Genomic DNA, 13,671 nt, shown 5'->3' with positions numbered 1-13,671 from the left:
CGCGAGTCGTATCGTCCGAAATCCCGAGACACGTAGCAGCCCACACCGGGTCCTGCCTCTCGATTCACGTGACCTTTTTTCCCGCTATTATTTATCCCACTTTATTTTAATTGTAAGACCGCAGGGGCTTTTCAGTCCATGCTGACGTCGCGGCGATTCGATTCCCCCTCCAGCCCCTCACATTCCCAGTAATGACCTCTATATTCCCTTACTTTAATAGGATTTTTTTTTACCTTGGCATTTCCCCTCGTGTCGTACTTTCCTGAGTCCATGCCCGTAATTAACGGCCAGTTAATTAACTAATTATGCCTGCATTCTTCGCCCGAATTAATTACCGCTTCCTCCTAAAATTTCTTTCTAGTTGCCACGTGTGGAAGTCTGGCGCCTGGCACGTTGTGGGCCGTCGAATTCAGCTAATAAATCTCCGGCAGTCGTTTTCGAAGATGAGGCGGAAGGTCCACACCGGCGAGTGGTCCATCAGTGCCGTCAACGGCTGATATAACTCAAAGTTTGAATGGACGGTGATGCGATCGTTTCAGCGTACAGACCTCCGGAACGAAAGCAAACAACAGGCAGTACGTCGGAGAACGTGGCAGGCTCCCGTTGGTGGACTTTGCTGTCAAACGTCCATCTCCAGCTAGGAGAGATAGCAGTACACGCGGGGCCCAGGGGAGCACGAACAGACGCGTCGTGTTCGTCGTACCATCGCGCATGGGGGAATGGGGATCTTTTGGCAAATAATGGTGTACCGGTGTTCCCCCACGAACCCATGTGAGAGGCCGCTGCTACCGGCTATAGACGGCCCTATTTAACTCTATACCGTATCCAACTTTTCCTTAATTGGACCATATTGCCCCCTTAATGCAGCGTGGGAGGCCAATTAATGCTGGGGCCTCGAACCCGGACCTTCTGACGCAGTTATTCGTGCTGAAAACGGGGAGGACAGAATAGTCATTAGACAAAAGCAGGTGTCTCTTTTTCGGAAGATCAAAAAAGAGGGAACCGAGAGCGAGTGAGGGAATCCGCGCCGCTCACGTGGTGGGATCGGAAAAGCCGAGAAACGTGTCGATACCGGAGTGGCCGGGGACGGCCAGTTGCCCGTTCCGGGCCCACTCTTCCGTCCCATCTAGCCGTACGCTTTTATTCCCGGCCTGATACAAAATTGGAAAGAGGACAGCCGCTTGTCAGAGACGTAGTGTAGCTTATCGTACGAGTGTTGATAAGCACGCGTAGTTATCACCAGAGCGGTGACAGCTACCGCGCACTACCACTAGATAGCGACAGCCCAATCGGGGAATATTATAATTATGATGATAAGGACACCCTGATCTTAATTTATGCACTCCATTTGTGTCTGGGGTGGTTTGTGGGCGACGCGGTAGGAGTGAATGCAATGAAATCGGGAGTGTCATTATTGTCTCCAAAAACCGAAAAGCCATATGCGAATTATAAAAGCGGGGTAAATGGGTACGAGGAAGGATGACGTGGCGGGAGGTAGCGAGGTGGTGTGAAAAGACGGGAATACTCCTAATAAGCCCCCGGGAGCCGCAGATACCTTGACCTTTCCACAAATGACGAGTTTGCCCTCACGGCCCTCCTCAAAGCTGACACGGGCTTTCTCTTCCGGGATTGCCCCTCGCGACGTGACGAGCGGTTCCGTTCTTTTTACGGAAATGCCCTTTTCGGGCGGTACTGGAGGTCGATACCGACGTCACGTGGGGCTGGCAGGATGGTAATTTTAGAAAAAATCTAGGGTGGAGTGGTATACCAGGTGCGACCTAATCGCAAGGGGTTTCTCACTATAAAAGGGGCGGAGGAAAGAGATTAGAGAGAGCGGATCGAAGCGAGTCCGGGTTATAAAAGGCGAGAACGAGAGAGAACAGTAGAGAGAAGCGAGCACGGCGGCTGGAGAGAGAAGAGGAAGCGAGAGGGGAGAAACCCTAGAAATTGATCATAAGGTGGCATCCATCTCTGAGTCCTGAATCATTTCTGTTTCGAAATTTTTGCTCTTTCTCGGTTTTTTGAGGGATCAAGGTCCAGATCGAGGGTTCGTCCGGCGGATTTGGAGAGACGGGATTTTCCTGGCTCTAGATCGGCTGTAGATCGCTGGAATGAGCATTTCGTCGGTTTTAATGGCGTTCTTGTAAGGGTTCTTGTCTTCCTTATGCGCTTTTCGGGTGGATTTTTGGTTCCCGGTGGTCGAGAAGAGGTTTTCTAGGGTTTCGCGTGGGGCGGGGTTTGTTATTACTGTTTGTTCTTGGATTTTTGTGTTTAAAGACGGGTGGAGAGCGTGGGCAAGGTTTGTTGAGGGTATTTATTTTCTAGTTAGGGTTTTTTTTTCTTCCGGTTTCAGCTCAGATCTTTCTAGGTTGGGAGATGAGGGGGGAGAAGATTCAAGGAGAAAAATCTGATTTTTAGATGTGACTTGAAGGGTTTTACTTCATAGATTACCGAGTTTGACCTCTTCGTTTGTTTCTGAGAACTGGGAAATTGGGGTTCTCGGGCTGGATCTTTATAACAAGGTGTTTGGAGTGAAGAAGTCTCGCTAAAGATTTTCGTGAGATTGAGAAGGTAAAAAGGGAGTTTCTTTGGAACTGACAAGGGAAGGGATTCTGTTGTTTGGAGGATTGCTGGTGTTTCGTCTTTGTCCTTTTCCTCTTCGGATATAGATTGCAGATCTTGCGCTGGAGCGTTTAGGGATTCCGGGAACCATGTCATCGTTGAGTAGGGAACTAGTTTTCCTGATACTGCAGTTCTTGGACGAGGAGAAGTTCAAAGAAACTGTCCACAAGTAAGTCGTCTTCTTTTTCTTTGGTTGTTTCATTTAAAGCTCTTACCTTTACTGTTCGGCTCGGTTACACAACTGGTCTTGTTCAATTCTAGGTTGGAGCAAGAATCGGGCTTTTACTTTAATATGAAATATTTTGAGGATCAAGTCCAGGCAGGGGAATGGGATGAAGTTGAACGGTATCTTGGTGGGTTCACAAAGGTTGAGGACAATCGCTACTCCATGAAAATCTTCTTCGAGATTAGGAAGCAGAAGTACCTTGAAGCACTTGATAGGTTGGAGTTTGGTTTTATGAAGCTTATTATCTGAATTTTAAATGTCCAGGTTCTCTGAATCGGTTGTTCTGTTTCCTTTCAGGCATGACAGGGCAAAAGCTGTCGAGATACTTGTGAAGGACCTAAAGGTATTTGCTTCTTTCAATGAAGAACTTTTCAAGGAGATCACCCAATTACTCACCTTGGAGAATTTCAGGTATCACTCTAGGCTGTTTTGACCTTTCTATCTATGTTTTTTATGCTTTCATAATGTGTACTGACTTCACGTTTTCATGTATGCAGGCAGAATGAGCAGCTTTCTAAGTATGGGGATACAAAGTCTGCCCGAAATATAATGCTCATGGAGCTTAAGAAGCTCATTGAAGCTAATCCTCTGTTTCGTGATAAGCTTACTTTCCCACCTTTTAAAGCTTCTAGGCTGCGTACACTGATCAACCAGAGGTATGCATTTGTTTTATTTAGAACTCTATTATTCCTTTCTATATATTTACTGAAACTTTTCTGGTATTATTTGGTGGATAAGTAGATTAAATAGCTACCCAGTATCACATTTATTGTAATTAGAGAATTTCATAAATACTTTCATCAGTCAAGCTAGAAGACTCATATGGCTGTAAGTTCTTTCCTTAAAAACTTATGTGCAGAAACCTGTGTGCATTGATTTAACTTCTTACGGCAAGATGTATCAACATCTAAATCTGGGAGCCCGACAGGAATGTGGGATGATTGTTTATTTATGGTAACCACCTAGTGCTTTTTTGGATGATATTACCTCTTGCCCCTTGAGGAAGAGGATGGGGTTGAATTCCGAGCTGCAGCGGCACACACTTTGGTCCACGAGTTGCGGTGGCACTCGTTTCGACTCTCGTTGGGGTGGGGTGGAGATTGGCTTCTCCTGGTCTCAAAAAACCAAAAACAAAAAAAGATTATTTATTTATAGCATGCCTTTTTCACTTAATGTAGTTCTCTCCTGTGTCCTGTGTCCTTTATATTTTATCCCTATTAGATATCTGACTTATTTATGCTCTTGCTTTCAGTCTTAACTGGCAGCATCAGCTTTGCAAGAATCCACGCCCCAACCCTGATATCAAAACACTCTTTACTGATCACTCATGTGCTGCTCCCACCAATGGAGCCCGAGCTCCTGCTCCTGCCAATGGGCCCCTTGTAGGGCCTATTCCCAAGTCTGGGGCATTTCCTCCAATTGGTGCTCATAGTGTAAGTAGACTAGATTAACCAATTATCTAAACCTTTTTGGTCATTTCATGTCATTGAGCAATGTCATACTCTTTGATGCAGCCATTCCAACCGGTTGTTTCTCCATCTGCAAGTGCCATTGCAGGGTGGATGACAAATGCCAACCCATCTTTACCACATGCTGCTGTGGCGCAAGGACCCCCAGGGCTGGTGCAGCCTCCGGGTACGGGTGAGCCTCTTTTAAATGCCGGCATTCATTGACTTTATTGGTTATGGCTCGGATTAGCCTATGATATGCTGTTGCAGCTGCATTTTTGAAGCAACCAAGGACTCCAACAAGTGCTCCTGGTATGGATTATCAAACAGCAGATTCTGAACACTTGATGAAGAGAATGCGTACTGGCCAGTCAGATGAGGTATAGGATAAAATATAAGCATTCCTTAGATATTTCAAACACATTTCTTGGTTATACCTAGGGTTCCTTTGAACTTAACTTCTTCAGTTTGTTACACCATAACATCAAAATGTTTTTAGGTGTCATTCTCTGGTGTATCTCATCCATCTAATATGTATTCTCGAGATGATATTCCCAAAACAGTGGTACGGACCCTTAATCAGGGTTCGAATGTCATGAGCTTGGATTTCCATCCAGTACAACAAACAATTCTTCTAGGTAGCTGTCTGTACCGTTGTACCTATGAAAAGATGATTAATTTACCGATAACATTTTTCTTTCATTTGACTCATTCATATGATGTTGGATTTTTGTTATAGTTGGAACCAATGTTGGTGATATTGGGATATGGGAAGTTGGATCTCGTGAAAGGATAGCACACAAGACTTTCAAGGTTTGGGATATCTCAGCTTGTTCTCTGCCCTTACAGGTATTCTTTCAAACTTAGCATGGATAATGTTCCTTTTATCGAGTGACGTGTTCAATTATGCTTTCTGAGGAGTCTTGCTGCCCATCTTACACTGAACCTAATTCTATTTCCAGGCAGCTTTAATGAAAGATGCTACAATATCCGTCAATCGGTGCTTATGGAATCCTGATGGATCTATTCTTGGTACAGTCAAGCAAATTATTTCTCTATTGGATTATGTTCCCATTTTGTATATGCTTCTTATGCCTCCAAGGTTGGGAGGTGTTTCATGCTTTGATTTTTTTAGTTATTATTAGATTCTAATTGTTTGCCTTGTTATTTCTTGTAGGTGTTGCATTTTCAAAGCATCTTGTTCAGTTATATGCTTTTAGTCCAAATGGAGAGCTGAGACAACAACTGGAGGTGAGTCAAAGATTGTAGTTTTGGCAAATCAGCCATGTATTATCTTCTGACTTGTTGCATATTTGTGTAGATCGACGCTCATATAGGCGGCGTTAATGACATTGCCTTTTCCCATCCCAACAAGAGTTTGTCGATAATTACATGCGGTGATGACAAGATGATTAAGGTCAGAATCAGGCAGGGGACTAAGCAATTTTCAAAAAGATTGTGCAAAGTTTTAACCTTACAATGCTTATTACATGAATGGCAGGTCTGGGATGCTTCAACAGGACAGAAGCAATACATGTTTGAAGGGCATGAAGCTCCTGTGTATTCTGTCTGCCCTCATTATAAGGAGTCTATCCAGGTTCTTTTTCTTCCTCAAATTTTTTTTTGTTAATTTTCAATTTTTCACAAATCTGTATGATTTTATGCATTGCTTCATGTTGTAATTGGTTTTGTTAATTATTATTTTATCCTTGATTATAGCATCTCAGGATTAGCTCTAAAAGTTATTAGGAAGGTTTTATCTTTAATTATGACTATTTATTGGGATCTTTCTAATTCTTTCTCTGTATGCAGTTTATCTTCTCCACTGCTATTGATGGGAAAATCAAAGCATGGCTATATGATTGTTTGGGATCTAGAGTCGACTATGATGCACCTGGGCATTGGTGCACAACAATGTCATACAGCGCAGATGGAACAAGGTGAAAACTTGTCTGTTCCTTGAGTAACTTAATCGTTAATATGTTGATGTTAATTACTCTATGTTATTGTTGATAGTAATAGAATGACTTTACTATTCTACTTAAGGTTCAGCTAATGCACAAAAGTCATAGTTCAGAGTGTAAGTTGTGGAGTCTATAAGTGTTCTTTCATCCCATTTGTCAGTGCTTGGATTCTTAATTTGGTTGAGTCAGGAATATGCCATACTACATTATTATGGATAATTGACTTTTTCGTCAACATTTCCTTGCAGGCTCTTTTCATGTGGAACTAGTAAAGATGGCGATTCCCATTTAGTTGAGTGGAATGAGACTGAAGGAGCTATTAAAAGGACATACTCTGGCTTCAGAAAACGTTCGTTAGGTGTTGTCCAGTTTGACACAACTAGGAACCGATTCCTTGCTGCGGGAGATGAATTTATGATTAAATTTTGGGACATGGATAATACCAGTATACTAACCACTACAGATGCAGATGGTGGTTTGCCTGTCAGTAGAACTTTCTTCAATAGAACTTTCTTTTAATTTGTCCCTTGTTGAAAACTGACAGTTTAAAAGTCTCCTTGCTTCTGATGCAGGCAAGTCCACGTCTAAGATTCAATAGAGAAGGTTCATTGCTTGCAGTTACAACAAGCGACAATGGTATTAAAATCTTGGCTAACACTGATGGGCAGCGCTTGCTAAGGATGCTTGAAAGTAGGGCATTTGAGGGATCTCGAGGGCCTTCCCAACAGATCAACATGAAGGTACTACCAACTAATTTTCCATTGATGGTAATCATGTTTCAACATGCTTTACGAAGAGCTGATTGTAATGTGAAGCTGTGGGTCATGTTGAGGGGGACCTGCACAGGATACATGTTGGCTTGCAATATTAATGGCCGAGGAGTTAGTTAAACTACCATTAAAGATAGGGCCGGCCCGAGCGTTAGGCGACCGAGGCGGTCGCCTAAGGCCTCGGGCCAATGGAAGGCCTCCGGGAGGCGTGACCAAAAGGAAGCAAAGGCTCCATATAAAAACGGGAACAGGAGCTGGCTACGAGTCTTCCCCCTTGATGGAAGGGAGGTGGAGAGTTTCCTGGCCTGCAGAGGGGCAATTTGGGAAGTTGGGGACAGTAGTTTTGTTTTGGGTGGAGAGGGAGGGAGAGAGAGAGAGAGAGAGGAGGGATTTGGTTGGCTTGATACACGCCTGAAGCCACTCTTATCTTTCATCCCTTCTCTTTTTTGGTTTTGGTCTTGGTTTTCCTTCCCTCACATTAGTCCTGATCCAGCTGGGCCATCAGGAAGAAAGATAGGGGGATTGGAGATGGACTTCTTGGAGGGTGGAGATTCTTTTAATTTTCTCCTCTCGGTTTCTTCTCCCCTCTTGGGTGGTAGAGAGAGAAAAGGAGGGAGGGGGTTGAATGGCTGCTGTGCTGTGATGTTGCATTTGTTGCTTGGGTACTCACTTGAAGGGGAGATGGTGGGATGGGACTTTTATTAATTAGATGGAGTGAATTTCCCATAATGCCCCTACTTTCTCTTATAGAGAGGTTCCTTTCTAAATAAATTCTTTTCTTTACCTTGACCATGAAGTGCCATGGGATGACCTTTTCTTATTCTGCTCCTGCTTGACATGGTAAACAGTATTGCCAAGCATTATCTCAGTTATTTAATCAGTTTCATGGCCCTTCTTGTAGAGCAATTACATTTCTGTGCTTCCATTCAAAAATTATATTAAACTGGAAAGGCTTCTTGTCTATCTTTGTTAGATTCATGTATCTTTGTTGAAATAGTGTACTTGATAGCTATCTATTTCCATATTATTTTTTTAAGTATTTTATACTTATTAAAAATTTTTATTATTAAAAAAAAAGAGGCCTCATTCATTGGATTCGCCTTAGGCCCCCAAATGTATCGGGCCACCCCTGATTAAAGATATAATCGTTCTAAAGAAAAATTGAAATTTGTTCATCTCTCTCTCTCTCTCTCTTTTAATTTTCAATGGGCAAGAAGTACTAAGCTCAGGTTTCAGTTTCTATCCATGCAGCACAATATAGTGGTAATTTTTATAAGTACTTATATGTATTGATGTTGTAACAAATGGACTTTACTTCTGCAGTCTCCACTTGTCAATGCGTTGGGTTCTGTTTCTAATGTTTCTAGCCCATTAGCAGCCACCCCTGAGCGCTCTGATCGAATCTTACCTGCTGTCTCAATGAGTAGCCTGGTGAGCTATAAATGAACTTAATATTTGTCATTACTGATACATATAACTATATACATGCATACAGACACAAAAATATGTATTTGTCTGCATATATCTGCACACATACATTGAGGTAATAACATTGAACAATTTTCAGGCTCCTATGGAAAGTAGTAGGATGGCAGATGTTAAGCCAAGGATTTCAGATGATGCTGACAAGATCAAAAGCTGGAAGTTACCTGAAATTGTGGACTCTGCTCACCTCAAAGCCTTACGGTTACCTGATTCCATGACAACTAGCAAGGTATACTGCAAATCGCACTGAAGAATTTATTGCAGCTTCCTCATACACTTTCTACAACAACTAAGATGTTAAAGAACTAGTCATTTGTATTAAGTAATTTTTACTGCTTTTAATAACCCTTAATTTCTTTTAGCATATATTATTCATTGAAACTATATTTCTTGATATTTTTGTCATTATTGCTGTTGGTATTAATTCTTATAACTTCAAGAGCACGTCTTTGAAGGTTGCACTTGTGTATTAAAATTGCTACAGGGACCAAAACTAACTACTGAAATAGGCAATTCCTCCTACCTTATTGCATGAGATAAAAATTCTTGAGAATTGATGAAACTAAGTGTACACGTACATTTCATGTGTGTATGTATGTGTACGACCATGTGTGCTTGTGTGTGTATAAAATGTTGGAACTGCTATTGAAAAATATTGTTATACAAGAACTGTAAATCATCATGATGTTTTTTTCTTGCTTAACTTCTCTTTGAAAAACTCTGGCTGTCTCAACCACCTCTCACATAGAGTAACATATCTTTACAAAAATGAATTAGCCTTCTTAGATCCCAGGTAATGTTTGATCTGCAGGTTGTGCGTTTGTTATATACAAACTCTGGACTAGCAGTGTTGGCCCTTGCCTCCAACGCCATACATAAGCTGTGGAAATGGCAGCGTACTGAACGAAATCCATCTGGCAAGGTTCGTAATTTATGTGCTATAGCTGAATCTGTTCATTGTACCTCTGTGTCATCATGGTCATTTTTTTTAAAATCTTTTTTCCCTTCAGTCTACTGCATCTGTTGCCCCTCAGTTGTGGCAACCATCAAATGGAATTCTCATGACCAATGAAACAAATGATAGCAACCCAGAAGAAGCAAGTGCATGTATTGCTTTGTCAAAGAATGACTCATATGTTATGTCTGCATCTGGTGGGAAGGTTTCTTTGTTCAACATGATGACATTCAAGGTACGCTGCTTTTTTTTACCATACTGTCCTTTCATTCATCTTTTTACACAATTTGAGTTATTCTTTGTTTTAAAAGCTGAGTTGGCTATTTTCTATGAGACCTTGGAAACTAACCAGTACAATGCTTAACAGGTTATGACAACTTTCATGCCACCCCCTCCTGCAGCCACCTTCCTGGCGTTCCACCCTCAAGACAACAATATTATTGCCATAGGAATGGAAGATTCTACCATTCAAATATACAATGTTCGGGTTGATGAGGTAACCATATGACATTATGATTTTGTAATAAGATTGGAAATCAATCCTACATGGATATTCTTGGAGTTATTCATTATTATCCCTATTCTAGGTACCTCAATCCTTTAGAAAGTTATTGGTTTATTAGTTACAGCAACATAGTCTCAACTTAAATTTTTCAGGAGTTCATTAAAATTCAATTTGACTATGATTTCAATGTCTTCATTTTCGTCCTCCATCTTTAAACAATTTTGATCTTCAGACATTCTGAACTTAAATTTTTCACTGACTTCCCAAACATTCAATTTTACTATTATTTCAATGCCTTTGTTTTCCTTCATCTTTTAACAATTTTGATCTTCAGAAGCTGGGCCATTCTACATGCCCGTGATACCTTGTTTTGTTTCTATGTTAGTTGATGAATTTTTTCTATGATTTTGGCTTTCATGTCATATAATTGTGTGCACCATTCATGTCAGTGCAATAAAAAAAGAAAACTTTTTTAAACATGCGCCTTGATATTTAGGACGTTTGTGTTAATCATGATATCTAAAATTTGCCTTTTGTATCTATTTTTGTGCTGGCTGTCTCAATGTTCAATGACATTACTTCACACCTGCAGGTGAAAACCAAGCTCAAGGGTCACCAGAAGAAGATCACTGGCCTTGCATTTTCCCAGTCATTAAATGTGCTTGTCTCTTCAGGAGCTGACGCACAGGTATGCAATGTTAGCATTTTGTGGATCAAACTCTCAAAGAGGCAGCGGTAGCTTACAATCAGACCTTTGGTTTTCTGGAAAATCCTATGATGACTTTTAATTGCTAATTTAACTATTTCCAAAACTGTCATTAACTCTTAAAAGCCAGTATAGAAATGATGTCTAATTAGCTAGGTAAATTGGTTTCTTTTCAGACACAGGCTTATTTATAGTTGGTCTGCATCTTCCTTTGAGGTGTGAGATGGATATCTGCCCTCAACTTTCATTGACTTGTATTATCTGTTTGACTTGCAGCTGTGTGTGTGGAGCATAGATGGATGGGAGAAGAAGAAATCAAGATTTATTCAGGCACCAGCTAGTCGTGCTGCCCCATTAGTTGGGGACACGAAAGTTCAGTTTCATAATGATCAGGCACATCTTTTGGTTGTTCATGAAAGCCAACTGGCCATCTATGACAGCAAGCTTGAATGCTTGCGCTCGGTTAGTATTTTCCTTTACACATTGCAGCTGTATTCCTTCGCTTATAAAGGACATCTTCTTTGATATTTGCAAGCTCTCATGTCACGGAATATTCCTTTGTATATTGTGTTATGTACCTTTGATTAATTGTATTCAAATTGAATTGCATTTTCTGTTTGTTTGTTATCAGAGAAATTCATAGATTTCATGATTTTATCTCTAATGTTTATTACACTAAAAAAGAAAAAAAAAGAATGTTTGAGCCATGTAAGGAGTAGCTCATTGTGAAATGTATTTTCTCAATTTTTTTTTCCTTTTCACATTCTGTTTCTTTGTTCAATTGCTTACTTGGTAGATCACTGAAATATGAGAGGTTTGCACCACTGGTAAGGAACCTGTGATTGCATATACAGTTGGCTGTTGTTCTTTCCTAAGACATTATGCCTCATTGCTTCCATACATGGCTTGTGGGTTCCTTCAAGATCTGTATCCATTTTACAAGTCACTGTTACCTATTTCTCACTTTGTCATATTATACCTATTTCTTTTTGAATCTACTTACATTATTTTTCCTGCAAGCAGTGGTATCCAAGAGATGTGCTGCCAGCACCAATTTCAAGTGCGATATACTCTTGCGACGGTTTGTTGGTATATGCTGGATTCTGTGATGGTGCAGTTGGAGTTTTTGAAGCAGACACTCTGAGTCTTCGTTGCAAGATTGCACCTTCTGCCTACATATCACCATCCATTTCTAGGTATACCAGTATTCTTAGACATAAACGCCAAAGCTACCAGCATTCCTAGACCTAAAGGATAAAGCTCAAATTCAAGTATGCGATAAAGATTCACTAACCATGCAATCTTTGTCTTGAATTACCATAGAATTAAATAAAACCATGGTAATATTGGCTGTTTAGCACAGCACATCAAGATATCTGATGATAGGTATATGTCACTTTAAGCGAAAAATTTGCGAGTTCGTCAAATAAAGACATCATCTTGCATGCATATCATATGTTGGTTCTATTTATGCAACTTTTTATGATGATCTGACAAAGCACTACTAGTATGCACAGCATTGTCCTAAGCCAACTAGTATGCATATCAGGAATTGTCCAGATACTTCCTTTTCTTAATTAAATGTTGTTGGCATGTAAGAAAGTATTGGTGTCTTTTATGCTTCCAGATTCCCCCCCCCCCTTTTTTCTTTACTTTTTTTGTTCTTCAACTTTTAGAAGCTCATCAAGCTTGATCTTTCCTTCCAGTGCTGGATCTGTTTGTCCCATAGTGATTGCTGCCCACCCATCAGAATCCAACCAGATAGCCCTAGGAATGAGCGATGGTGCGGTTCATGTGATCGAGCCATCGGATGCTGAGCCAAAATGGGGAGTGGTGCCATCTCAGGACAACGGAGCTCACCCATCCATGTCCAATCCAGCGCTGACTACTAATCAGGCATCTGAAGCCCCTCCTAGGTGAATTGGGAGCGAAAACAGTGAGAAGGCTAGGGAATTGAGCTGACTTGTCTGAAAAGCAGTAGCTCTCCAGCTGCAGAGGTGATCTCTTTTTTGACTCTCACCCAGTGCCATACTACTGTCTGTGGGCTGCCATATTTTCCCCTGTAAAGGCATATCTTGTAATCTGTTTAGTGCCCTTAAGATATTCTTTTGTTGTTGAATTTGGGAGAATATCAGTATGTAAATTATGTTATTATTGACATGGGAAACATGGCGTGGGCTAAATTCTGACATTCCGTCACAGATGTTTGCGCGCATTCTCTCCCACGGCCACCTTTTTGCCTACTGATACCTTAAGATTTCTTCTTTTTTTTTTAAAAAAAAAAATCTGCTAAATGTTAGGGTTGTCTGCATGCGCATAAAGGTTTCAATTTGCTTATGCAATTACTGCTGCTGATAGTGCTTTTCCCGATGCGATGCTTTGATGAGGTTGATGCAGTGTGCATAAATAGTTTAAACATCGGCAGTTCTGATGCAGTGTGCATGGTAGCAGCTGAGGCTGGCACTTGGAGCCGTTGCACCAATCATTTGTGCCAAATCAGCACGAGGAACTGAGGATGGATGACTAATTGGAACCCCATAGCATTTAGCCATGAACGAGCTTTTTGAGAGAATGCACTGCCAACTACTCGAACCCGGCACTTTTGGGTGCAAGGTTGAGGCTTGTGACCGGTGAAATAAGCCCCAATTTGCTTTGGTCGATATCCCCAAATGACATTCAAATGCCGGAGATGACATTCGAACGAGTAATGCTGATGAGGGCAAGCAAATTTCCCTGCTAGTTCCCTATCTGATATGGTGGCTTATAATGGAGTTTTTGTGACCCAGAAGTGGTTGGCGCAATGCATGGGATTGTTTGTCTTTATTTTTATTTTTTTTTTTCAAATTTTCTATTTTACCTTGATATGCTATTATAATATATATAATATTATATAACTTATATAATATATTATATTATTTTATTTTTATTTAAAAATTGGGGTCCAAAAGAAAGGGGACAAGGGGATGAGAGCCGTAATAACAGCTCTCCTT

The 13,671-nt window shown here is 41.0% G+C and overlaps 1 protein-coding gene across 2 annotated transcripts; it reads left to right on the top strand.

Moving 5' to 3' along the window:
- The first annotated feature begins 1,832 nt into the window (after positions 1 to 1,832).
- LOC103717021 (protein TOPLESS-RELATED PROTEIN 2) lies at positions 1,833 to 12,904 on the top strand. Of its 2 annotated transcripts, none has more exons than XM_008805249.4 (25): positions 1,833 to 2,791; positions 2,884 to 3,063; positions 3,146 to 3,259; positions 3,346 to 3,504; positions 4,101 to 4,281; positions 4,363 to 4,483; positions 4,567 to 4,676; positions 4,796 to 4,934; positions 5,036 to 5,145; positions 5,259 to 5,328; positions 5,474 to 5,547; positions 5,618 to 5,713; positions 5,798 to 5,893; positions 6,109 to 6,236; positions 6,509 to 6,743; positions 6,833 to 7,000; positions 8,354 to 8,461; positions 8,598 to 8,744; positions 9,327 to 9,437; positions 9,526 to 9,705; positions 9,838 to 9,966; positions 10,568 to 10,663; positions 10,958 to 11,143; positions 11,705 to 11,877; positions 12,388 to 12,904. In XM_008805249.4, exons 1-25 carry the CDS (start codon positions 2,712 to 2,714, stop codon positions 12,599 to 12,601), a joined length of 3,405 nt encoding a protein of 1,134 aa, XP_008803471.2. In that variant the 5' UTR covers positions 1,833 to 2,711; the 3' UTR covers positions 12,602 to 12,904. The 2 variants fall into 2 exon arrangements, with proteins under 2 accessions (XP_008803471.2, XP_008803470.2); XM_008805248.4 differs by having other exon boundaries at positions 1,834 to 2,791; positions 4,363 to 4,489.
- Positions 12,905 to 13,671: the final 767 nt, after the last annotated feature.

The sequence above is a fragment of the Phoenix dactylifera genome, unplaced genomic scaffold, assembly GCF_009389715.1.
Source record: "Phoenix dactylifera cultivar Barhee BC4 unplaced genomic scaffold, palm_55x_up_171113_PBpolish2nd_filt_p 000125F, whole genome shotgun sequence".
Lineage (NCBI taxonomy): Eukaryota > Viridiplantae > Streptophyta > Magnoliopsida > Arecales > Arecaceae > Phoenix > Phoenix dactylifera.
The sequence above is the reverse complement of the archived record's forward strand: the minus strand, read 5'-3'. Positions and strand labels throughout refer to the sequence as shown.